Here is a 26,652-nt window from a genome sequence, read left to right on the forward strand (position 1 = left end):
CATGTGTTAAAATAGAACTGGCCAGCATTCCGAATCAGGACAAGTCTGTCCTCCTTATCCTGGTCTTCTTTGTCGCAGCCAGGCCTCCTCTCCAATCAGTAGTGTTCTTGTGCTCATCATTAGCTGCTTCTCCAACTCAGACTCCTCCTTGTTCTCTGCTCCATCATGAATGGAATGTGTGGCCATGAGAAAACTGTTCACAAACAGCAGTTAGCTTGTGTGCAAGCTAAACTCTAAACTGGCTAAGTTGCTGGTGGTGCAGTTACTTTAGTGGATTCTACTGCCTTTAGGGAATTGATAGAATGTGCTCAGCCGTCCCTGCCTTGTACTCTTACATGGCGCAGAATGTGGGCCACCCCTTGCAATTCTCACTGTGCAGCAAGGTAACACTGTGGACACCTGGAGCAGCTGTTAAATGCAGAGACAGTTTAGGTCTTTCAATGCTCGTATCCGAAGGCCTGCCTGGGTGAAAACGGGGATATGTCTAAGTTCAGCTCTGAACCCGGACAACCCCTTTAAGGATTAAGTTTAAAGTTCCAGATTAAAGTTGATACGAGTTAGAAGCTGCCACTATAATGTGCCTAAGACCTAAAAGTCATGCACCCATCTCAACAAGGGCGACCCCACATCTCGGTCGCTAAACCCTCTGTCTCACCTATGCGAACCTGATAATTTCTCCCATATCTTTGTTGTAGTCCCAACATGTTTTCCCGATTAGATGAGCAGTTCTTCAGCCACTACACGCCTTACACTATGTTCCCCCCTAGTAAAAGGATAACTCCAGTCTTTCACATCGATTGCCTAACATTGACCACCACTAAAATTAAAGGACTTGTTCAAGATTGCCAAAAATGCCATTCGTTTGAATGATGCTGAGCTGCAAAACAGTCCATGAAAAGGAGTGGCACTGTTTCCTAGGAAAAACGTGGCCTTTTTATAATCTGAACCCTTTAATTTAGGATAGGGCTTGTTGATTGTGGAATAAGAATGTATAGTTACATGACTTTATAGATTATTTCAAGCTGTCTGTTACCGTACTTTTTAGATCTTGCTTGGGTAGAACTTTGCTTTCACATGACTATGTTTAGCTGACTAAATGGTAATTGACACATTTTGAGGAGTGGCAGAAGAGTGCCAAGATGATAGCACTTACTGTTATTGTTACAGTGTAGAGAAACCATAGTGAACAGCAAATCTATTATAGAGAATCTGTCAGCTCCAAAACACCCCACAAACTTGAGTAAACAGTGTATGGTGTAAGTGATGCTAAGTCCAATTATCTAATTTTTATCTTCATACTCACTTGCAATCTGGGACTGTGTTCCTACAAACCAGCAGTAAAATGCTTGAGGGGACCCCACTTTGAGCCTTCTTCAATGTGCATGAGCTCAGGAGACCTCTCAATGCAATTTACTGCTGGTTTGTTGAAGAACAGTGTCAGAATGCAAGTGAGCAGTGGCGTACATAGAGAAGTAAGGGCCCCATACCAAGGATCAAACCAGGCCCCCCACACAGGACAGAAGGGTTTCTGCCTAAACCCTTTTCAATGACCCTTTGGCCATTGTTCCACTGCCTCATTAAGTGTTCTTGCATGGCAAGACCTTTACTGTTATCTCACATATATATTCTTATTATTATAGCCAAATTTACCACCCTAACTCCTCCCACAGTTTTTACACTACATAGACAGTAATATACCGAAACGTGCGGCTTGTTCCCGATTGGTGTGCCATTACTTTGTGTACGTTTCACCGAATGGTTCACGAAATATCGGCGCTTTTGTGGCGAAATTGGTTCCATAGGAATGAATAGTGGAATGTTCAAAACTAGAGTGGGAGCTGACAAATCAGGACATGATTTCTAAACTGCCACCACTCCCTCATTTTCAAGCCCACTTACACAAATCTTATATCAAGACGTTTAGCTATCCCTGCTGCCACTAAAAATGTCCACGGCTAAGCCATAGTCCTAATATGTCACGGATGGTGTAGCAGAAAACAAGAAGTGACAAATGAACATCCGACTGACTTGATCCAAAACTAAGGAACAAAAGGGTGAGCCCTATTAAAGCCCTGAAGCTCTCCCTGTCTTCTCAGCCCATGCAAAGATCTCAATGATAGAAAGTTCCATGTCCACGTACCTAGACTGAGTGACACCTGCAAACCCTATAATAGTGAGGGAACACGACCACTGGCCCCCTTACCTTAATACAGAGGGAGTCAGGGTCACCTAGAACCAAGCCAACAGGAAAATACAAATACAGAAATAGACTTATCTGAAGAACCAGCTGTAGCAACTTCAAGCTGAGAACACAATCCAGGAAGATGTATAAACCGCAAAGTGAGGCAGTATGAGAGGAGATATATAGGGAGGCAATCACTGCTAATAGATGACAGCTGGGAGAGGGAGGAGAGATGTCAAAGCGAAAGCAAAACAAAAGAAGATCATGCAGGAGGTACTGAAGAACGTCTGTCAGAACTTCTCAGGGATCTGGCGGTGACAGTACCCCTCCCTCTACGAGTGGACTCCAGACACTCAGAGCCCACCTTCTCAGGATGGGACCCATGGAATGCCCTGAGAAGACGAGTGGCCTTAATGTCCGCCACTGGAACCCACATCCTCTCCTCAGGACCATAACCCTCCCAATGAACGAGGTACTGAAGAGAACCACAGACAATATGAGAGTCCACAATCCTAGAGACCTGAAATTCAAGATTACCATCAACCATAATTGGAGGAGGAGGCAAAGATGAGGGTACAGTGGGTTGGACATAAGGTTTTAATAGGGACTTGTGAAAAACATTATGGATCTTCCAAGTCTGAGAAAGATCAAGACGGTAGGCAACGGGATTCAATTTGATATTCTTAGTAGACAACCATACCAGATCACCAACATTCAGGTCCGGACCAGGCACACGTCTCTTATCCGCCACACGCTTATATCTCTCACTCATGCTCTTTAGATTATCCTGATTCTTTTGCCAAATAGATGACAAAGACGAGGAGAATCTCTCCTCATCAGGTAAACCAGAAGCCCCCTCTCCAGAGAATGTCCCAAACTGCGAATGAAACCCATATGCACCAAAAAATGGCGACTTATCAGAGGACTCCTGACGATGGTTATTTAAAGCAAACTCAGCAAGGGAGAGAAAAGAACACCAATCCTCCTGATTCTCCGCCACAAAACAGCGCAGATATGTCTCCAGATTCTGATTGACGCACTCTGTCTGGCCATTCGACTGCGGGTGGAAAGCAGAAGAGAATGACAACCGAACCCCCAAGCGAGAACAGAAGCCCTTTAAGAATCTGGAAACAAACTGTGTGCCCCTATCAGAGACTATGTCTGAAGGAATACCATGCAGTTTAACAATGTGATCAATAAATGCCTGCGCCAGCGTTTTAGCATTGGGCAACCGAGGAAAAGGAACAAAATGCGCCATTTTGCTAAAACGGTCCACCACCACCAGAATCACAGTCTTCCCCCAGGAACGAGGCAGGTACGTAATGAAATCCATGGACAGATGTGTCCAAGGACGGGAAAGAATGGGTAACGGAAGGAGAGGACCTGATGGCCGTGAATGCCACAAAACCCTCAACCGACTTACGAAGAGCCAGCCACCAGAATCTCCGAGCAACGAGATCCACTGTGGCTCTACCCCCTGGGTGCCCAGCAAGGACAGTATTGTGGTGCTCCTTAAAAACCTTGTGTCGTAAAGCGAGAGGCACAAACAACAAAGATCAGGAACCTCTGCCTCCAATTCAGGATAAAGAGCAGACACAACCACCCCTTCAGCCAAAATGGGACCCGGGTCTTCAAAGTTCCCCCCTCCCGGAAAACAACGTGACAGGGCATCTGCCTTCACATTTTTAACCCCAGGGCGGAACGTGACAACAAAATTAAACCTTGAAAAGAACAAAGACCATCTGGCCTATTTCGGGTTCAGACGCTTGGCTGACTCCAAGTAGGCCAGATTCTTATGGTCGGTAAACACGGTAATAGGGTGTCTGGCTCCCTCTAGCCAATGGCGCCATTCCTCAAAAGCTAACTTGATGGCCAACAACTCCCTATCTCCCACATCGTAATTTCTCTCTGCGGAGGAGTTTCTTCTAGAAAAAGGCACACGGTCGCCATTTGGCAGGAGAGGGACCCTGAGATAAGACCGCACCCACACCCACCTCAGAAGCGTCCACCTCAACTATGAAGGGCAGAGAGATATCAGGTTGTACCAAGATGGGAGCGGAAGCAAAACTCTCCCTGATACTAGAAAAGGCCTTACGCGCCTCTACCGACCAGGAGGAAAAATCTACCCCCTTTCTAATCATATCAGTGAGTGGCTTAACAACAGAGGAATAATTCAAAATGAACTTCCTGTAATAATTGGCAAAGCCCAAAAAGCTCATCAGCGCCTTCTGATTCTCAGGAAGCTCCCACTCAAGCACAGCGCTGACTTTCTCGGGGTCCATGCGAAAACCAGAAGCGGAGAGAAGAAACCCCAGAAATTGAATTTCTGGAACCGCAAACACACATTTTTCCAGTTTAGCGTACAATTTATTCTCCTGCCGAATGAGCAAGACCTGAAGTAGGTGGTCCCTATGAGTGTTAAAATCTGGAGAAAAAAATCTAAATGTCATCTTGATACACAAGTACAAATTTCCCCATTAAATGATAAAAAATGCTGTTCACAAAATGCTGGAAGACGGCTGGAGCATTCATCAAACCAAAAGGCATAACCAAATTCTCAAAATGGCCCTCAGGGGTATTGAAGACCGTCTTCCATTCGTCTCCTTCTCTGACCCTGACCAGGTTGTATGCCCCTCTTAAATCCAACTTGGAAAAAAACTTTAGCCCCAACAATCTGGTTAAACAGGTCCGGGATCAGAGGAAGCGGATAAGGCTCACAAATTGTGATACTGTTCAGCTCCCTGAAATCCAGACATGGTCTTAAAGAACCATCTTTTAAAAAAATAAAAATAAAACAGCGGCAACAGGTGACTTTGAGGGTCGTATGTGTCCCTTCCTCAGGCTCTCAGAGATATAAGCACGCATAGCGACCCTTTCAGGTTGGGAGAGATTGTATAAACAAGATTTAGGCAGCTTGGCGCCTGGGATGAGATTAATAGGGCAATCGTACTCCCTGTGAGGGGGCAGCTCCTGAACACCACTCTCAGAAAACACATCCGAAAATTCAGAGAGAAAAGATGGTACAGTCTTAGTAGAAACCTCTGAAAGAGACGTCGAGAGGCAATTCTCTCTGCAAAAGTCACTCCAACCATTTATTTGCCTCGCTTGCCAATCAATGGTGGGGTTATGTTTAGTGAGCCAAGGTAGCCCCAATACTAGAGGAGTAGGTAACCTGCTTAGGACGAAACATGACACATCCTCAACATGAGCATAACTCACAATCAAACGGATATTGTGAACTATGCCTTTTAACCATTTTTGAGAAAGTGGAGCGGAATCAATAGCAAAAACAGGTATGTCCTTTCCCAAAGTGCATACCTGGAAACCATGTGTTATAGCAAATTGATTATCAATGAGATTGACAGCTGCTCCACTAGCTACAAAAATCTCACAAAGAAGATTCTTGCTCTCTAGCACCACACTGGCAGGTAGGACAAAACAGGAACTACAAGCAAACGGAAAACCTTCAATTTCCGCATCAACCTTGCCAATAGTAACAGATGGAATGTTTTTAGAGGACTTTTTTCTTTTTGTTTCTTTATTACTCTCAAAAAACTGCCTGAATCTCCTAGAGGGACAAACATTTGCCAAATGATTTATACCTCCACAACAGAAACAAACCCTCCTCTGAGAGCTGAATCCTCTGTTGTTAGAGGCAAGAAAAACCCATGGGCTCCTGCTCAGAGGGAATTGAGAGAGACTGGGACCCCTGCGCACTGAATGAGACCGCCCACTGTCCTTGGACTGGGTATGACAAGAAGGAGTGATCTCTCCTCTCTCTCTAAGATGCCTGTCAATACGAACGGCCCGAGACATGGCAGACTCCAAGGAGGTAGGTCTCCAAATGCATCTAAAGACCATGGCAAAATTGACTTCGGAGTGCAGCATCATTCCAACCAGTATCAGCTGCCCATCTCTGAAATTCTGTACAGTATATCTCTGCGGACTGTTTACACTGGCATAAAATACGCTGTTTAGATTCAGCCAGAGCAATACGATCCGGATCATCATATATCTGACCCAGGGCCACAAAAAATGTATCCACTGATTGGAGGGGCCGTGCCCCCACCGGCAGCGAAAAGGCCCAAGACTGAGCGTTATCCCTGAGCAGTGAGATGATGATCACCACCCTCTGCTCCTCATCACCAGAGGAATGGGGAAGTAGGCGAAAATGGAGTTTGCAAGCCTCTCTAAAACGAGCAAAATTCTCACTACCCCCAGAGAAGGTATCCGGAAGCGAGATCTTAGGCTCAGAACAAACTCCATGAACGCAAGCAGAACAGGTCACCTGAAGCTGAGATACAGTTTTACGGAGCTCTGCGACCTCCAGTGACAGACCCCGCATGCGGTCCGTCAAGGCTAAAGCCGGATCCATGCTTAAGACGGTTTTGGCGGTTTATAATGTCACGGATGGTGTAGCAGAAAACAAGAAGATCTGACTGACTTGATCCAAAACTAAGGAACAAAAGGGTGAGCCCTATTAAAGCCCTGAAGCTCTCCCTGTCTTCTCAGCCCATGCAAAGATCTCAATGATAGAAAGTTGGATGTCCACGTACCTAGACTGAGTGACACCTGCAAACCCTCTAATAGTGAGGGGACACGACCACCGGCTCCCTGCACTTAATACGGAGGGAGTCAGGGTCACCTAGAATCAAGCCAACAGGAAAATACAAATACAGAAATAGACTTATCTGAAGAACCAGCTGTAGCAACTTCAAGCTGAGAACACAATCCAGGAAGACGTATAAACCACAAAGTGAGGCAGTGTGGGAGGAGATATATAGGGAGGCAATCACTGCTAATAGATAACAGCTGGGAGAGGGAGGAGAGATGTCAAAGCGAAAGCAAAACAAAAGAAGATCATGCGGGAGGTACTGAAGAACGTCTGTCAGAACTTCTCAGGGATCTGGCGGTGACATAATAGTTTTCACAATATGACCATTTGGTTGTAACTCACGCCGCCCATTGACATTCATTGAAACTCCACTCTAGCCACCTAAAATTTGAAGGGCAATTTCTAAACTGCGACTGTGCCTTCATTTTTAATATTTCAGAGACATATTATGCATCAGAATGTAGGTCTGGGTCTTGTAATTCTCACAATATAAAGCTCTTTGCTGTAGGATTTGTAATTTTTAAACTACAACCGTTGGAAGATAGCAACCCCCAGTGAAGTGAGCAAGTTGGAGCAGTTTGTTTTTAACTGCTCTTCTCTGCCCTTGCTGTAGAGTGAGTTGCCATAGGAACCCAGAGTGTGAGCTGAAAAATCAGGACATGATTTCTAAACTGCCACCACTCCCTCTTTTTGAAGCCCACCTACACAAATCGGCTGCTAATGTTTTTATAAATGTATGTTTTAATGTATCTGTGAAGCACTTTGGGCAACAACATTGCAATTAAATGTGCTATATAAATAAATAAAAGTTGAAATGCATTTCTCACTCTTTCAAGCTTGCCATGTGCACTTTTTAAATTTGATCAATCAATTGGTTAGTGTAATGTTTACTATCTTTACTCACTCCAAACACTCCACACACTCCACACAGTTACTCTGCCCACTCCATAAAGTTACTCTGCCCTTTCCACAGTTACTGCATCCACTTCAACCACACAACAGTTACTCAAGCCACTCCACCCAGTTACTCCGCCCACTCCAGTTGTAGACTACTGGTGGAGGCAAGAACACTTCCCACAATTTCCCCAGAAATTGTAGCTTTTCTAGTTTGCTAAAAGTTGTTCCTTTAGAGGGCAGAGTCCTGGCCAAGTTTTCACCTCCAGTAGAAGAGGAGATGATCCCAACTAAGACTGGGCCCCATAGCAGTCACATGGTTTACCGCTATGATAGTTACCCCCCCCCCCCCCCTGCAATTGAGTATAAAGATAAAAATTACATTATTGGACTAGGTATCACTTACACTATACATCGCTTAATCTAGTTTGGAGGGTGTTTCATTGCTGGCAGATTCCCTTTAAACAGAAAGTCAACGCTGGGACTTACACCAGTCATCAAAACAGGGGTCCATATGAGTAGGGCGGCAGGTCTTCTGATCTCATTCATAGAGAATGTATGGAGGTTGAATGGAGGGGCATTTAAACACAATCACCAACATTCCATTCAAAGTCTTTTGGTCTAACAGTAAGTGATTCGAGACCCCCTGGTGGGGGTCCAGCAATCCAAGTCTCACCAGCCATACATTTATAATCTATCCTGTGGAAAAAAAACATTAAATGCATTATGATATTTCTCAATTTCCTAATTGCTATTGACTACTGTATACCTACTACGTTTTTTTTGTACAAATGTAATGATTAACGTCCTACATTTTAATGGAACAGATGAGGAAGAATGATGTTAAGCTATTGCAGCATCATAAAAAGGCTAATTATGTCACCGAGAGTTAAGCAGCCATGTGTGTTTTATTTTACCTTAGGAAATATTGTGTCATCGCAATTGATTGAAGTTTCCGACACACAGTTGAGAGATGAATGCAAATGTCATTGGGATTAAAATATCAAGCAGAGGTGAAGCAATTTTAATCTCCATGTAATTATTTCACTTTGATGTCACCTGCGTTGTTTGTGGCCACATCATGTTGGAGCCACCTAACTCTAATCAGCAGATAAATCCGGAGGATTGTTACACCTTTATGCATAGTGGTAATGTGAACAAATTGCCTCCTGACAAGTGCAATAAATTGCTTTGAATGAGCGCTGTCAGGGAGCAAGTTGTGTCTCTGAACCGGCAGAATAAGTAAATCCCATGTCATGCAATTTTGATTTAGCTGCTGTTTGCAATCCAATGTGGGTGGCTTTATGGCTGAATTTATTGGTGTAAAAATATGCATGTTCATCTTGAAAAAGACATCGATTTTCTTCATATATCATTCAAGGCAAGTGGATTTTTCCTACAATGTGTTATATTGCTTTTTACAGTTTTCATGATTTATGCAGCCTTGGTATACATACCTAACAACTCCATGAATACACACCTCCATTCTGAGCGTCATCTATACCATAAGTCTTATTGACTATATTGAAGTCCACTATAATTCCAAGCGGCCATATAATTGTCCTGTCTTCTATTTAGATCTTCAGCTTTTTGACTCATTTATGAGATGAAATGGTTGTCGATCATGATTGTCTTTATGAGGCTTTATTTCCACACTAGGAAAGCTTTAGCCTGGTCATTTTTTTACATAGAACGATGGAGTTGAAATGGTCAATGATTTGGTTTTGGCAACATGTAAGATCTTCGTTGATGGTGAGGAAAACAAAGTTCAGTTCAGGCATCCATTCTTGCCATGATCTTCTTCCTAATCAATTTTTCATACCCATAAGTTGCAAAAAATACTATAGCCTGAATCATTCTGATTTTCTTGTTTGTATAGACACATCTTTCTGCTAAGCGGCAGTCTGCTTTGTATTTCTTGGTTGCCAATAGTTAAAATTAGCATGCAGCTACTGTGTCACTTGAAACTTGAAGGTGGCTTTTATGGTGTCCTATCCTTTCTCTAAAGTTGAGTTACAATTTTTACAACACTCAAAAATTGGGGTCAGAAATATATGTAGTTTGTAAATTAATTATTTATCAAAGCACATGTCATACACTCACATTGGTTGATTACAACAACACTAACATTATACATTGTCAAAATCTGCAAGCCAATCTTTTTTTTTTACCAGTATTTGCCCTTTATATTAGAAAATAAAATTTTCCTTTAGAAATGGATTAGACCAGGGGCATTGCTAGGTTAAAACATTCGGGGCCTAGACCCCTGATGTTTTCTCCCAGGCCTCGAATGTACTGCCTGCCAGATAGATTCAACTGTATTACCACCCTCAGGACGGCAATGCAATTGAATCTAATGCCTTGCAAGAGCTGAAGGACCTGTGATGACATCACAGTCCATGCGATCAGTTTTAAATGCAGTAGCTGAAAAGGACCTGCGATGATGTCACCATCATGTGACCAGTGCAGTAGAGAACGGCTCAGCAGTAAAGAGAAGTCCTGGGAAGAAGCTGTGGTGAAGTCTGCTACATAAGGAGAGGTAAGTGAAGGGGTAGATTACTCAGTGTGAGAGGCAGAGTAATGTTGGGAGTTGTAGTTATTTAACTGGGACTGTATGTTAGGGCTGAAGTTATTAAAGTGGGACAGTGGGTGGGGTGATGTTATTTACATGGGACTGTATGTTGAAGGTGGCTAGGGAGGGGGTGATGTTATTTATGTGGGGCTGTAGATAGAGAGGGATGTTATTTACATAGGACTGTATATTGGAGGGGGCTGGAGAGATGGTGTGATGGTATTTACATGGGACTCTATGGCGGAGGAGGGAAATAATGTTATTTACATGGAACTGTATGGTGGAGGGGCTGAGGAATTATAATTTCTGAGGACAGTAAACGGAGGAATATAACTACAGTGGGCACTGCAGGAGGCATTAGAAATACTGGGTGTGCTTCAAGGCGAGCATTTTAACAGTAGGGGGCAATATAAAGACTGGGGGCACTGTGTGAGCATTATAACAGTAGGGGTATTATAAATACTGGGGGCACTGTGGGGACATTTTAAATCCAGGGGACATTAAGCGTTCTTATTACTATTATTACTCTTACTATTAAGAGCATTATGGTATGCCTTATTTCTACTGAAGGGTCCGCAGAGAGCTTTATTACCATTGGGATAACAATAGGGGGCCTTATTTCTACTAGGGGCTCTGTAAGGACATTATTAATACCGGAGGGCTCTTCTACTAATGTAGACACTCTTGGGGAGCACTATCACTGTTGGGGGCACTGTAGGGGGCAGTACTAATGAGGGAATTCTAGAAGGGAATTACTATTGGTGGGACTATGAAGAGTACTATTACTATGGGGAGCACTAATTTTTCTTCAGGATAGTATTTGGGGGTAGAGAAAAGTGAGGAAGCTAAGATGTCTGTGTTTCACACTCTGCATAGACGAGGCGCGGCTGAGAGAAGTTGTCTGGACCAAATGGAGAAGATGGTGACAGAGAAGATCTACATCAGAGGAGACGTCACCAGGGAGGCACTGGATGTGAAAGGTACGTGCTGCTGTATAGCAAGTACAGTAAAATGTCTTCAGTGCTAGTGATTGGTTGACTTAGAGAATTAGGCAATATTCATTGGGGCTTGGGCCCCGGATCTTTTGAGACCCTAGCAACGCCCCTGGATTAGACATACAGATTTCTCAATCATGCTCATGTTTATTAGCAATGCAATACCTTACTTTTTAATTTCATTTTTTTTATATATTCTGTGCCATTGTTACATTTCATAAGCCAAGCCTCCTTATTGTGTAAAACTTGTGTACTGTCTGCATAGAGGTCCTGTCCATAAGATGGCAGCTGATGGAGGTTCATATGACCAGACATTCTATATTTTTCAAAGTAGCATCTAGATCTGAATACTTTTGTAATTTAGTGTAATGAAAAAAAATTGCATATCCATTAAGTTATTCAATAAAATCGATCTGTACAGTGTCACCTGATGTTTTTTTCCCTGATTTCTGTGTCCACCTAGGTGAGGTGGACGCACATGCTCAGTTCTATCCTTCTACTGTCATCAGCCTATCTTCTGTTAGAAGCTGTGACCGTTACAAGGAGAGATCTAGAGCATACCCCCTGAAAAATGGCACACCCCATGTACTGCCTGCTTGAAATAAACCTAGTACAACAATTGGAGCAATGAATGGAGAGAGCTTTGGTTCCATGTGAGATACAGGGCTGGTTCAAGCTTTGTTAGAAAGCGAATGTCATGTATTATATGATATCCGATCTTCCTTTTTTTTACATTAATCATGGGCTAACCACTTTAGGTCCCATGACTATACTACAGAGCCCTAGGCACTCCCTGTTCTTCCATATAGTGGCATTAAATTCAAAGCATGTGCAGGTACAGTTGAGTCCCATGGACATCTATAAGTGTCATAATATTGCTCCGCAACAGTTTGAAGCTTGTTTGAAACCAAATATGTTCATATGCATGTCCTAACCTAAAGCTGGCCATAGTCATGAAATACAGACGTGGACAAAATTGTTGGTACCCTTTGGTCAATGAAAGAAAAAGTCACAATGGTCACAGAAATAACTTTAATCTGACAAAAGTAATAATAAATTAAAATTCTATAAATGTTAACCAATGAAAGTCAGACATTGTTTTTCAACCATGCTTCAACAGAATTATGTAAAAAAATAAACTCATGAAACAGGCATGGACAAAAATGATGGTACCCCTAGAAAACACAGAACATAATGTGACCAAAGGGACATGTTAATTCAAGGTGTGTCCACTAATTAGCATCACAGGTGTCTACAACCTTGTAATCAGCCATTGGGCCTATATATATGGCTCCAGGTAATCACTGTGTTGTTTGGTGATATGGTGTGTACCACACTCGACATGGACCAGAGGAAGCAAAGGAAAGAGCTGTCTCAAGAGATCAGAAAGAAAATTATAGACAAGCATGTTAAAGGTAAAGGCTATAAGACCATCTCCAAGCAACTAGATGTTCCTGTGAGTACAGTTGCACATATTATTCATAAGTTTAAGATCCATGGGACTGTAGCCAACCTCCCTGGACGTGGCCGCAGGAGGAAAATTGATGACAAATCTAAGAGACGGATAATCCGAATGGTAACAAAAGAGCCTAGAAAGACTTCTAAAGAGATTCAAGGTGAACTTCATGCTCAAGGAACATCAGTGTCAGATCGCACCATCCGTCGTTGTTTGAGCCAAAGTGGACTACATGGGAGACGACCAAGGAGGACACCATTGTTGAAAACGAATCATAAAAAAGCAAGACTGGAATATGCCAAACTACATGTTGACAAGCCACAAAGCTTCTGGGAGAATGTCCTGTGGACAGATGAGACAAAAATCGAAGTTTTTGCCAAGGCACATCAGCTGTATGTTCACAGACGAAAAAATGAAGCATATCAAGAAAAGAACACTGTCCCTACTGTGAAACATGGAGGAGGCTCTGTTATGTTCTGGGGCTGCTTTGCTGCGTCTGGCACAGGGTGTCTTGAATCTGTGCAGGGTACAATGAAATCTCAAGACTATCAAGGAATTCTAGAGAGAAATGTACTAGCCAGTGTCAGAAAGCTTGGTCTCAGTCGCAGGTCATGGGTCTTGCAACAGGACAATGACCCAAAACACACCGCTAAAAACACCCAAGAATGGCTAAGAGGAAAAAATTGGACTATTCTAAAGTGGCCTTCTATGAGCCCTGACCTCAATCCTATTGAGCATCTTTGGAAGGAGCTGAAACATGCAGTCTGGAAAAGGCACCCTTCAAACCGGACACAACTGGAGCAGTTTGCTCATGAGGAGTGGGCCAAAATACCTGCTGAGAGGTGCAGATGTCTCATTGACAGTTACAGGAAGCGTTTGATTGCAGTGATTGCCTCAAAAGGTTGCGCAACAAAATATTAAGTTAGGGGTACCATCATTTTTGTCCATGCCTGTTTCATGAGTTTATTTTTTTACATAATTCTGTTGAAGCATGGTTGAAAAACAATGTCTGACTTTCATTGGTTAACATTTATAGAATTTTAATTTATTATTACTTTTGTCAGATTAAAGTTATTTCTGTGACCATTGTGACTTTTTCTTTCATTGACCAAAGGGTACCAACAATTTTGTCCACGTCTGTATATTTTGGGAAGATAGTTGTCATATCCAATTTATTGTGGTAGAATCTGCTATTAGTGTTATGCTAAATGTTAAATATCTCTATGGCCAGCTTAAAGTCGTTGTCTATGAATTTGATATTTATAGTCTATTCTCAGGATACTATGTAATTCTGCTATCAACCTCTGGCACCATACCTATAAGCTATACAGCTGATCAGCAGGAGTGTGGGGTATTGGACCCCCGCCAATCTGATATTTATGGCCTGTCCTGAGTACAGGCGATCCGATCAGTATCAAAATCCTGGACAACCACTTTACAGCTTTACATTTTTCATTTTTATTATATTGTTCAATAAGTTAAACATCTTTCATTCACACATGCAGTTCAAATATATGACATATATATCTATATTTGATATTTACATTGCTAAACCCCTCACAGTCACATACTGCAATTTATATTGCTCAACATTGAACCATTCGGCATAGGTTATGTCTTGAGAGCTGAAAGGCGCTATTAGCCTGTATTTGTTTACATCATATATAGCCATTTCTTACAACATTATATACAAATGCTATTGCATTGTATTGGTTCATGCATTTTTCTTCAGCAGTGTCTTCACACCCCATGACCTTCTGCCTTAATCCTCCTTCTACTCTTTTCAGTCCTTAGTCCTAAATAAGTAAAACAATATATCAGATAATATAGAGCTGGATGGAGGTTGACATTCCTGAAATCACACTCTTTGCCTTTGTCTTCTGGATTCAATAGAAGAAATTCTTTCATATCAAATCATAGATGACAAGAACTATTTGACCCACTTAGCCTCTGTATTTTTACCTGCAGAATAATACAGTATCACACAATCATGAAGCTTTTTTAGCACATGCCGGGGTAAAAAGGTATATTCCAGTCTATTAACCCATTAAGGACACAGCCTGGTTTGGTACTAAGACTTCAGAATGTTTTTCTCATCTCTGTATTTCAAAAAGCCATCACTTTTTTGTAATGACATCATTTTGGGGTTCTTATGCGGTATTATATAATTTTAAAAAAATTGGTCAGCAACAGTGTGAAAAAACTGCAATTCCACCATATTTTTTTACATTTTATTTTTATGGTCTTGTTGGGGCAAAACCCCCACCTCTATGATTGTCGAGATTCTAACAGAAGTTTTGTTTCTGAGCGCTCAGAGAGCTGACACAGACACACTGCTGAATCAACTACTCTACTTTATTCCATAAAAAGCATACATTTTAGGCTACTTTCACACTAGCGTTCGTCGGTCCGCTCGTGAGCTCCGTGCGGAGGCGAGCGGATCTCAGCTGTCGAGAGGCTCAGCTGTCCGCCTGGCCGTGCGGAGGCGAGCGGATCCGTCCAGACTTACAATGTAAGTCAATGGGAACGGATCCGCTTGAAGATGACACCATATGGCTCAATCTTCAAGCGGATCCGTCCCCCATTGACTTTACATTGAAAGTCTGAACGGATCCGCTCAGGCTACTTTCACACTTAGAATTTTTTCTAAGTTATTAATGCAGACGGATCCGTACTGAACGGAGCCTCCGTCTGCATTAATATGATCGGATCCGTTCAGAACGGATCCGATCAAGCGCAAGTGTGAAAGTAGCCTTATAACAGTATAGATAACAGATAAATCTGGCACACCATCAAGGGGGTGGAAAGCGAAACTAATGATTTGATTGGTTACTCATAAAAGGCAATACTTCCACATCATACTAACAAAATTCTACTAATTAAAAGGTTCTTCAGAATGTTATCTCAAAGTTAGTATTCGTTAGCAGCACATTCCAAACTAACAAGGAGCATAACGCTCTCTTGTATGTCAGACTCTGATAAGGAAGCGAGGGGGCTACTACCTTGGCCTTGCAGCTAGGAGCATTTGATCTATACACAGAGACTCCCTACGTCCTGCCAGCTGGTTCATTAATTTTTCCACATACGTACAAGATGGAGGACATGTTTATACAAAATGGATTCTCATCCCTCACAGTGTTCACTACACAATAGAACTAGCATATTAATTTTATTTTGCGGGTCAGTACTATTATGAAATATCTAATTTAGAAGTTTTTGTTTATGTGTTGTTAATTTTAAAAATTAAAATGCTCACCATATTCTGATATTTTCTTTATTTTTCTGCCAATGAAGCTTTGTAAGGGCATCTTTTTTACAGTACGATCTTTAGTTTTTATTGATAGCATTTTGGGGTGTATACAACATTTTGATGAATTTGTAATAATTCTTTTTGTGAGGTAAGGTGACCAAAAAATGACAATTCTGGCATTGGGGAATATTTTAATGGCATTCAATGTGGGTTAAATAATTAATAATTTTAAAGATCAAGTCATTATGGATGCATTGTCAGAGATTTATCCAAATTGGCATAGTTACCTATAGCAACCAATCAGATTCCATCTTTTAGTTATCAGAGCTCTTTTGGAAAATGAAAGATGGAATCCGATTGGTTGCTATGGGCAACGAAGCCTGTTCTACTTTATACCAGTTTGATAAATCTCCCCATTACAGATGTAGTACAGTTAACACACATGCTTTATGAGATGTGTTATCTTAACTAAATGCGTTAAGCAAGCACCTTTAATTGCTTTTCAATAGCTTTTGTTTCAAGATAAGTTAAGATGATTTAAGAAATGTGAGTTAATAGTTTGTGTTTTAACCCTGCTACATCCGTATGTATATATCCTTTTTTTTTTCTTTCTTTCTTATATAGGGGGTTTAGAATTTTTATTTATTTTTAAATATTTTTTAAATTTAATTCAACTGTTTTTCACTTTTTTTTTTGTCCACATAGGGGACTTGAATATGAAATCATTTGAATACTTGTACTGTATACAGTCGGGGGCGAATTGCCATAGACCCTGCAGGAAAATTTCCTGGTTGGCCTATGCCAAGGAGGGCCACTCAAGCCCTGCTCACAGCCGCCAGCTGGATAGTCAATGATCTGATTCTCTCCTATGAACCTGTCATCACCTTTGTGCTCCCCATACTAACGGCAGAATAAAGTAGATACAGGTGAGTTGATTTCAGCGGTCTGTCATTTAAAAGCTAAAAGTAAGTGGTTGCCGAGAACCAACATCACAACCATTGCAGACTGGGCCTGGAAAAGAGTCCAAGTCACCTGAGAAGAGTCCTGGTTACTCATGAATTCCTGCTCTCCTGCCCACCTGCTGATGACTGACAGTCTTCTACCTAGTTTTCTCCCTTTCTCTCTAGGAGAGAACTGCCAATCATCAGCAGATGGACGGGAGAGCAGGAGATCATGAATAACCAGGACTCTTCTCAGGTAGATTTCACTCTTTTCAAGGCCTGGGCTGCAATGATTATGATGCTGGTTCTCGGCAGCCACTGACGTTTAGCTCATGAGTGACACACCGCTGAAATCAGCATTTCTGTCACTATTTTATGCTGTCCTCCATGAGATCCGCATAAAGTTGATGACAGGTTCCCTTTTATAAAATGACAATATGGATGGAGGGGACATTTTTTTTGGAAGTAGTTTTTGTATACCATAAACTGCTGTATGGAAATAGGGCTCCATGTACATGTTCTTCCCATTTACAATAGCAGATGTCTTTGAACATTTTTGTGCATTATGAAACGTTACTGAATTGTATTTTGAGCCAGTGTCTCTATGTGTTTTTTTTTTCTCTAAAATTGGAATATTTCTTCCTTTGGGGGAAAGTTTTGTTAGTTTTTCATTCGTTTTTGCTAAAAATATATTATTGTAATTTGGATTGAAATTACAGCAATTTTCCCTTACCAAACAGCACCAATACAGCCCCTCTTCCAGTATACCTATAATCTTAATTGTAAGGTAAAATATATTACAAAGTGAGAGAACATGATGACAAACTCTGTACAGTGCTGTGGTATATGTTAGTGCTAGTGCATATAAATGAATAATATAGTGTTATAATAATGAACATTTCAAAAGTAAATTGATCAAATTGGTGCTTTGTGTTATGTACATTTAGCAAAATCTAGTGAGGCATAAGAATAGTTTTTCAGACTGTTCAATATGGAATGTGGCAGGGAAAAAAATGGAGGCGCTTTCCATTCGAAGCTTTGCTTCTAGGCACCATCTCTGTAGTATGGTACTGTATGGCAGTGCCATATGGCTCGATAGCCACAATACAAGCTTGTGCACACAGAGATATAAGGGCTCGTGCACATAGCCGTAGTCTGTCAGCATCCGATCCGCGTTTTTTGCTGATGCATTTCAGTGGGGCCGCATAAGATATGGAACAGCCCACCCTGTACTGTCCACATACGCAAAAAATAAAAATAAATAGAACATGATCTATTCTTGTCTAGGATAGGACATTTCTATTAAAGTTAAAAAATAAATAGTGCATGCACTTTGTCGGGATCCGTGTTTTGCGGATCCGCAATTTGAGTACTGCAAAACACTTACAGCCGTGTGCATAAGCCCTAAAACAAACTAGTGCAATGTGTTGAGTAGTCATTAACACATAAAGTTCAGATTTGATTATTCAAAGGAGAATCCATGTAACAATAATTATTCTGTATAATAATATATAGAAATTATATGACTAAAATCATAAGCTAGGATCTAGAATGAATAAGCATAAATTTTTGTTTGATAAACTATTTGTCTTTTCCAATATAAATTGCCAAATCTGACAGCTCAACCAGAAGATATTATAGCACAAAGATGTCCATTATGACCAGGCTATGCATATAGCTCTGATACGAATATTATGCAGTATATTTTTTCCGTAATTGGTCATAGCCAGTCATTAAAATCCTATTTATTCCTGTCTTCCATATTTACCTCAATCCCATGGCCTCGCGGTCACTTCATTATTTTTAGTTTCAAATTCAATTGGCATTTATATGAAAAACAAGGTTTGCTATACATTAGGGTTCTAGGAGAGCGACGGTACTGGAATTCACATTAAAAGGTAAATCACTTCAGCTTGAGGAGAAGCTGTGCCCTGCTCGTTTCTCTTCTCTGCAGTTAAATGAGTTTCACCTCTGGTATCGTCTTGTAGGAAATCGGCTGCAAAATGTATACATTTTCTTACTGAGGCCTTGTTCACACATCAAAGTTGAGCCTTGGTTTTGCCATTGTTAGTTGAAGCGCAGTGACTTGAAGCGCAATGTGTAGCTATGAAATTACCGAGCTACTACAAGCTGGAGGTAAGGGCAGGTGTGTGGCTTTTTTCTCATTAAAGGGGTTCTCCAACCTCTATAATGACCCTCCTAATGCCCGGGCCCCTCATATAGGTTATACTTACCCTGCCCCCCAGCACCCGCATCACTTCTGATCCCCACACGGCTGCTGCTGCATCTCCCCATCGCGCAGATCAAAACATTTGCGATGGGGGGGGGGGGGGTTTGCAGCCAATAGCAGGCTGTGACGAGAATGAGCCTTCCTACCATCACCCGCGATGCTAGGGAGGCTTGTCCCCGTTGTGATCCTTTAAATTTTAAGGTATGGCTACATGCAACATTTCATGCAATGTTTGTCAAAGTTCAAAAATATTGGAAAATCCAGCTCAAGAAATGGTGGAAAAAATTTGTAGCTTTATTGCAGCATAAAATCTTCGACAGAAACAGGAATGTTCGGTTACGCGTTTCAGACCACTAACAAATATCGGTCCTTCCTCATGATAAGCCATGATGAAGGACCGATATTTGTTAGTGGTCTGAAACGCGCAACCGGCCATTCCTGTTACTGTCGAAGATTTTATGCCGCAATAAAGCTACAATTTTTTTTCACCATTTCTTGAGCTGGATTTTTCTATATTTTCCAATTTACCATTACGCATCCGGGTGTGTCATCCGTGCTCGACTGGTGAAGGGGAAGGTGAGAGCTGCTGTGTGCTTAATGTGATTCAATGTTTGTCAAAGGTGTTGCAGTGTGACGCGCTATATCTGCCACGCGACAGTCACGAAAATTCCAGACATGTTGGATTTTGTGTCACAGGTCCTACGTGACTTTTACTCCATTGACTCTAATGTAAGTTGCACGCAACATAAGACTCACCTGCGACTTGGCTGTGTCGTACAGCAAAATCACAGCTCTAAAATAGTCACGCAACAGCAATTCACACATATTTTGGTGTTGCACAACTTTTCCGCGACTTGCTGTTGTGCGACACATGTGAAAGTACGCTAACGGGAAAAATTGTTCAGTGCAAACTCTTCAAAAAACACCTCTACAAGATGAGTACACCAACTTCTATGTAGGTTGGCCTCTACTTCGAGGGGACCACCTCTCTAGAAGACCATATGTGACCACAATTTAATGCTTGTCCTAAATAGGTTTCACTGTATTGCACCCTGTTTTGAGACCCACCCCTGTAGTAGAGTAGAGGCATGGCAGACGTATAACAATGTGAGAAAATCTGTAAATTAGTAGGGAAGAGATGTCAAGAGAGCAGATATTGCGTGCAGAGACTTGAGGTTAGTGAAGTTATGTAGGCTAGAGCCAAGTTGACCCTACCTTTTGTACATGAACGATCCATGTCATAGGGCTAATACTAGAAAAGAAAAATAGAGATATTAGTGTTAACATATGATTCATGTACAACATATTGCATGTTATTCACTAAATTTAGGTGGAGCTCCCCTTTAAAGGGGTGTTACACTATAAAAAGAAAATTCACTCTCTGCCCCCTGGTCCAGCGATGAAACAAGGGCATATAACATCTGTCTTTAACGGGTCACTGCGGCCATCACATGCCCCTGCGTGAGAACGTCATGGATGGACCAGGCAGCATTGATATTGGAGCAGAGGAAGATCTGCAAAATGAGTACTGCGGGTTCACATTCGCATTATAAATTCCCTTATAGGATTAAAGTTATAACAGCGTTATAACGGAATTTTAGGACGGAATGCAAAACGGAACTCTTTAAGAGGCATTCCATTTTGCTCCGTCCTGATACATGTCTATACACGTCCTAAAATTCCGTTATATTCCGTTATAACGGAATCTATGATGCAAATAAGAACCTGCCCTAATCCACGTGTGACAAATTCAAGTGTGTTGTGTTTTATAGATGATTGTCTGCACTGCACTAGAATAATTGCGGTGCACGTGTCAGCGGGCAGGCGTCCCAATGAGCAGTATAAAGAAGGAAGACCGGCACTCGCTATTGGATTTTTCACTGCAATTTATTCAGTCACTTATTAATACATAGTGACGCGTTTCAGCACTAAATCGTGCTTTCTTCAGACTATGTGAGACACTCCTACCATTGCACCTTATATACATCCTTAATTATATACAACCTTAAATGTAAAGCTCCTCCCACTTTACAATAGACCATAGGAATCAATGTGAAGCGGTGAACCAAGAGGTCTCAATGGCTTTATTTAATCATGCTTAATCATGTTTGCATATTCACATTGTTAATCATGTTTCATTTACAGCGGACTTGAATATTCACCCCTCCACATTGATTCCTATGGTCTATGGTACCCACATCGCAGATTCTGTATCGGCCTCCAAGTGGGAGGAGCTTTACATCACATGACGTCAGTTCCGTTGTTGTCCTGTTAATGTATATAAGGTGCAATGGTAGGAGTGTCTTACATAGTCTGAAGAAAGCACGATTTAGTGCTGAAACGCGTCACTATGTATTTATAAGTGACTGAATAAATTGCAGTGAAAAATTCTTATTCAAGTGTGTGACTGAATAGACAGATTTTTTTTGTACATTCCCATTTTTTTATATGAATGATATGAGCAAAGAAGACATAAAAAGAAATTAAAGCTAATACAATGGAAGCATGTACAGATAACATTGAGGATTGGTGTCTGTCCACAATAATAACCTGGAATCACAGGTTTTACAATGATAGAGTAGTATTATTTGTATTCCAGATTTACCTGACTCATTATATAAAATTCATTGCATGCTCACTATTTCTAAATGGTATGAAAGCCACCATCATCTCTTTATAGTTCAGAAATGGGGAAGCACCGCGCCAGATTTTCTTTACATTGTGAAATGAATGGGCTTTTCAATTCCGGTCCTTGTGTATGGTTGGCCGAGCTGTATTACTATGAGCCTCCCCGGTATTATATCTACATTATACTTTAAAGGCTAAGGGTAGAGAGCTTGGAAGTATGCATCTTCTTCCCGTCTCAGCCTGTGATCTGTCCTCTTCTTGGCCTCATCCACATTACGTTCGGCCCTGTTTATTTCTCATGGTGCAGAGAGCCACTTGTTTATTCCACACATTTGTTTCCAGGTGCCAGGTTGACCTGTCGGCTTTAAGCAAAGAACAAACTCACAAACTGAAGCTGAATTTGGAAGAAGGGGAAGGTTGTCTGGTTCTTCTAGTGACTCTGACAGCTTCAGCTGCCATCAGTATCTCCGACCTCTCTGTCAACTGCTTGGAGGATCAAAAAGAGCGTAAGGAAATTCTGCGGAGATACGTACGTAATACCAATTAGCTGTCTATCAAATAGCGTTTTTTTTACTGGCTAGCACACCCTGATTGGTCACTCTAAGGGCTCTTGTGTGCACCCTGTGGCCGTGCTGCGGCCTGAAAATTGCGGGCCGCAATGCATGAACACTAACCGTGGGTCAGCCACAGCCGATCGCAGACCCATTCACTTTAATGGGTCCGCGATCTACCTGTTCCACAAAAAGATAGGACATGTTCTATCTTTTTGCGGAACGGAAGTACGGGACGAAACCCCACGGAATCACTCCGTAGTGCTTCCGTAAGGTTCCGTTCCGTGCTTCTGTTCCGCATCTCTGGATTCGGGCACCCATTCAAGTGAATGGGTTGATATCCGTGATGCGGAATGCCCACAGAACGGTGCCCGTGTATCCGTGTAAATGCGGTCCGCAATACGGTCACGGAGCGCACACGTGTGAAAGAGGCCTAAGAGTACCTGCACACGGTGCAGATTTGTATGCAGAAAAAATGCATGAACATGCGGCAAACTACACAAAAAAAAACACATACATTTTCATTTATCACATTTTTGTGCATTTTTTATGTAGTTTTTGGTGAGGATTATATGTGAATTTTCCACAGATCTCTTCCATTGAAAAGAGTGAAATCTGCACAAGAAAGACGTAACTACAATTGACATGTTGCAGATTCCAAGATCCACACAGCAAGTCAGTTTATGTAGTTAAGAAAAAACAAAGTGGACATGAGATTTGTCTAATTTCATACATTTTGCTGGGACTGCATTGCGCTGTGTTTTTTCCACCAAAATCCATGCAGAAATACTGTGCATAATCTGCATTACGCCAATTTTAGAAATTGCAGATAAGGAGCAGAAACGCACATAAATCCACACGGAAATTCTGTCGGATCTTGTGTGCATTCACCCGTATTCGTGTGCCACTACCCTTAGGGTGCCTGCACATGGTGCGGATTATGTACCTTTTGTCTGCACTAAATCCGCACCAAAAATGACTTACTTGCAGTTTTTGGTGCGGATTTTATGCAGATCTCAAATGTGAATCCAGGCATAAAATCACACAAAGAATTAACATGCTGGGGATTTCAAAGTCCACAAAGCAGGTCAATTTCTGCATGGAAAAAAAAAGCTAAGTGTACATGGGATTTGTCTAATCTCATTCACTGCCGCTGTATTACACTGCAATTTTTCCACTCAAATCCACATGAAAAAAAACTCACGTAATCTGCATCGTGGGCAGGCCCCCTTAGTGAGGATAAAAGAAAATAAATGTATAATTATGTAAAAATGTGAAAACTAAAGCATGTTAACGACTATAAAGATGGCAGAAGTTTATTACTATTGATGCACAAGTAGTTTAACCGGTAAATGGTACAGATGAATATATATATATATATATATATATATATATTATATATACTGTATATATTCTTTATATACTTCAGATTTACTGTTTGGGGCTGCTTTGTTTGTACAAAGTAAAAGAACAGTGAATACAAATAATATAAAAATGATATATATGAGTTATATTTGTATACTGTACAAGTAATATATGTTTCATCTTGCAATGTTTGCATGAAGCTAAAAGATTTAATATTCGAGGTCTCGGAGTCTGGCAGAGAACAGAGGGGATCAGTCCTCGGCAGTTCCGCATGTAGGACAGAGAGTGGAGCTCTAATACCAGCGTATGGATTTAGAGACTGGATAGATTGTACAACACAGGAGAAAAGAAAGCTCTTTCCACTTAATATCACGAAGCTTTTATTGTAGAATGGTGCAGGTGTTTAGGAGGCTTCTCTAGACACTCAGCCATTAAACCAAACTCTGCCTAACAAAGAGACGCTTAATTTTTCCTCCAGATTATGAAATATTTCTACTCTCTGACAGGAGCCCTTTCAATAACTGAATTTAATAAAGATGTACACCTTATCAGGCGGTGCCGATAACATGAAGTGCTGCTACTAATGCCGTACTATATTCTTCACACAGATTAGCGGGATGTGCACCTCGCTAAATGGATGCAGGCTATCCGCATGGAATCAGCGGCTGGCTAATGCTTGTATAACGCATACACCAATGCTGTTATCATAATTTAAAAAGTGGTGACTTAGCACTGCGAAACAAAACCCTTCATTCAAGAAAATGAATGGAGAGTGGAGTGAGTGTATTTAACTCGCTTGAAGCGCTGTATTTTAGGTTTTCAATGCCCTCAGCCACCTCCTACGGTACGTCTGGATAGCCTACAAAGGCACAGTTTTGCGGTACTTAGAATACTTTCACACTTGCGATAGCCTTTGCTGGCAGGCTGTTCTGGCGGGGGAACAGCCTGTCGGATCCGTGCTACCGCTAGTCCACCATGCCGTCGGAAGTCTGCTCCGGCCCTATTCACTATAATGATGGGGGTGGCAAACATGCCAAGAGGCGGCCGGACAAAAATTACAGCATGCTGTGGTATTTGTCCGGCCGCCTCTCGGCTTCTTTGCCGTACTGTGGCCGGATCTCTGTCCCGCCCCCATTATAGTGAAAGGGGCCTGAGCGGACTTCCAGCGGCACTGTAAGCTAGTGTTAGCACGGATCCGGCAGGCTGTTTCCCCGCCAGAACAGCCTGCCAGAAAAGGCTACCGCAAGTGTGAAAGTAGCCTTAGGCCTCTTGCACACAAATTATTATTTTTTTCGTTCCGTTTTTTGCGTTCTGTATACGGAACCATTCATTTCAATATGTCTGCAAAAAAAAATGAATGTACTCCGTATGCATTTTGTTTCCATATTTCCGTTTTTTTCATTCCGTTCAAAGATAGAGCATGTCCTATTATTGCCCGCAAATCACGTTCCGTGGCTTCATTCAAGTCAATGGGGCTGTAAAAAAAATGGAACGGATATGGAATGCATTCGTATGTCTTCCGTATCCGTTCAGTTTTTGCGGAACCATCTATTGAAAATGCTATGCCCCAGCCCAATTTTTCTATGTAATTACTGTATACTGTATATGCCATGCTTCCATTTGCGATCTGTAAAAAACGGAAACCAAACGGACCGGCGGAACAGAAACGGAAACACTACTGAAGCGAAAAACGGATCAGTTTAAAACAGACCGCAAAACACTGAAAAAGCCATACGGTCGTGTGCAATAGGCCTAAGTCGAACATTCTCTTAAGGCTACATGCACACGACCGTATGTGTTTTGCAGTCCCCAAATTGCGGATCTGCAAAAAAACGGATGACTTCCGTATGGCATCCATTTGTTTGCTGATCCATTGTAACAATGCCTATCCTTGTCCGCAAAACGGACAGGAATAGGACATGTTATATTTTTTTTGCTGGGCTATGGAACGGACATACAGATGCAGATAGCACACGGTGTATTGTCCGCATTTTTTGCGGACCCATTGAAATTGAAATTCTATTCTCAAAAAAAATGGAACAGACACGGAAACAAAATACGTTTGTCTGCATGAGGCCTAAGGCAGGGGTGCACAACCTGCGGCCCTCGATATCATTCTGTTCGGCACCCTAACCATCTGGTGACAGATACGTATGTCTATGTCTTATGGCTCCTCTCATGTATTTTTCATGTATTCTTCCATTAGATGGGATTCCTGGAGGTGTAAGCTGACATTTATATTATATACTGTATGTACAATATGCCATAAATAAAGTATTTCAGTTGGTAATACCCCTTTAACTTTTATTTCCGGCCCTTGGGTTTCCTTCAGTCTGACAATGTGGCCAGAAAAGGTTGTGCACCCCTGTCTCTATAAGGCTATGTATACCTTTGGGGGCAGTTTTTTTTATTATTATTATTACCTTGTACTCATTTTGAGCTAAAAATATTTTTTTAAATTGGTCTTTATTAAAAGTATGGCGTCCTTTTTTTTTTGTACATAGCTGAGATGCTCTAGTACACCCTTTGGATTTTCTGTCTTTTCCGTCAGACCAGGTGCAGACAGACTCCTTATCTCAGAATGTGGCTTAAATAAGTGTTTATGACCTTAAAGTAGTTTAGAGTTAAGGTTTATTAGATGACTAGCACAAGGTAAAAGTAAAAGAACCAGTCACACAGTTAGAAAAACCGTTTACCCTTTGTGACAGAACTGCTCAATATTTTTAATAAAGGCCAATAAAAATAATAATTTTTAAGGCAAAAATTAGTAAAATGCAATAATAAAAAAATTGTCTCCGAAAGTGTACATAGCCTTTAAGGTGCGGCCACATGGTTTTAGGTTTCCTGGTGCAGTTTTAGAAGCCAAAACCAGGAGTGAATTCAAAAAAGAGAAGTCACATATGTCCTTTATATTTTCTTTCCTTTTATGTCCACTCCTGATTTTGACTTTTAAAACTGCATCAAGAAACCTGC

General features: G+C 41.5%; 1 protein-coding gene across 2 annotated transcripts in view; it reads left to right on the plus strand.

Annotated features, from left to right (window-relative positions):
* Positions 1 to 26,652, plus strand: part of MCTP1 (multiple C2 and transmembrane domain containing 1) — a 1,090,031-nt gene that overhangs the window by 596,598 nt on the left and 466,781 nt on the right. For both annotated transcript variants that reach the window (XM_044276001.1, XM_044276002.1), the window contains exon 10: positions 22,106 to 22,292. In XM_044276001.1, the coding sequence (XP_044131936.1) occupies positions 22,106 to 22,292 (187 nt within the window). The remainder of the gene's footprint in view (positions 1 to 22,105; positions 22,293 to 26,652) is intronic.

The sequence above is a fragment of the Bufo gargarizans genome, chromosome 1 (genome assembly GCF_014858855.1).
Source record: "Bufo gargarizans isolate SCDJY-AF-19 chromosome 1, ASM1485885v1, whole genome shotgun sequence".
NCBI lineage: Eukaryota > Metazoa > Chordata > Amphibia > Anura > Bufonidae > Bufo > Bufo gargarizans.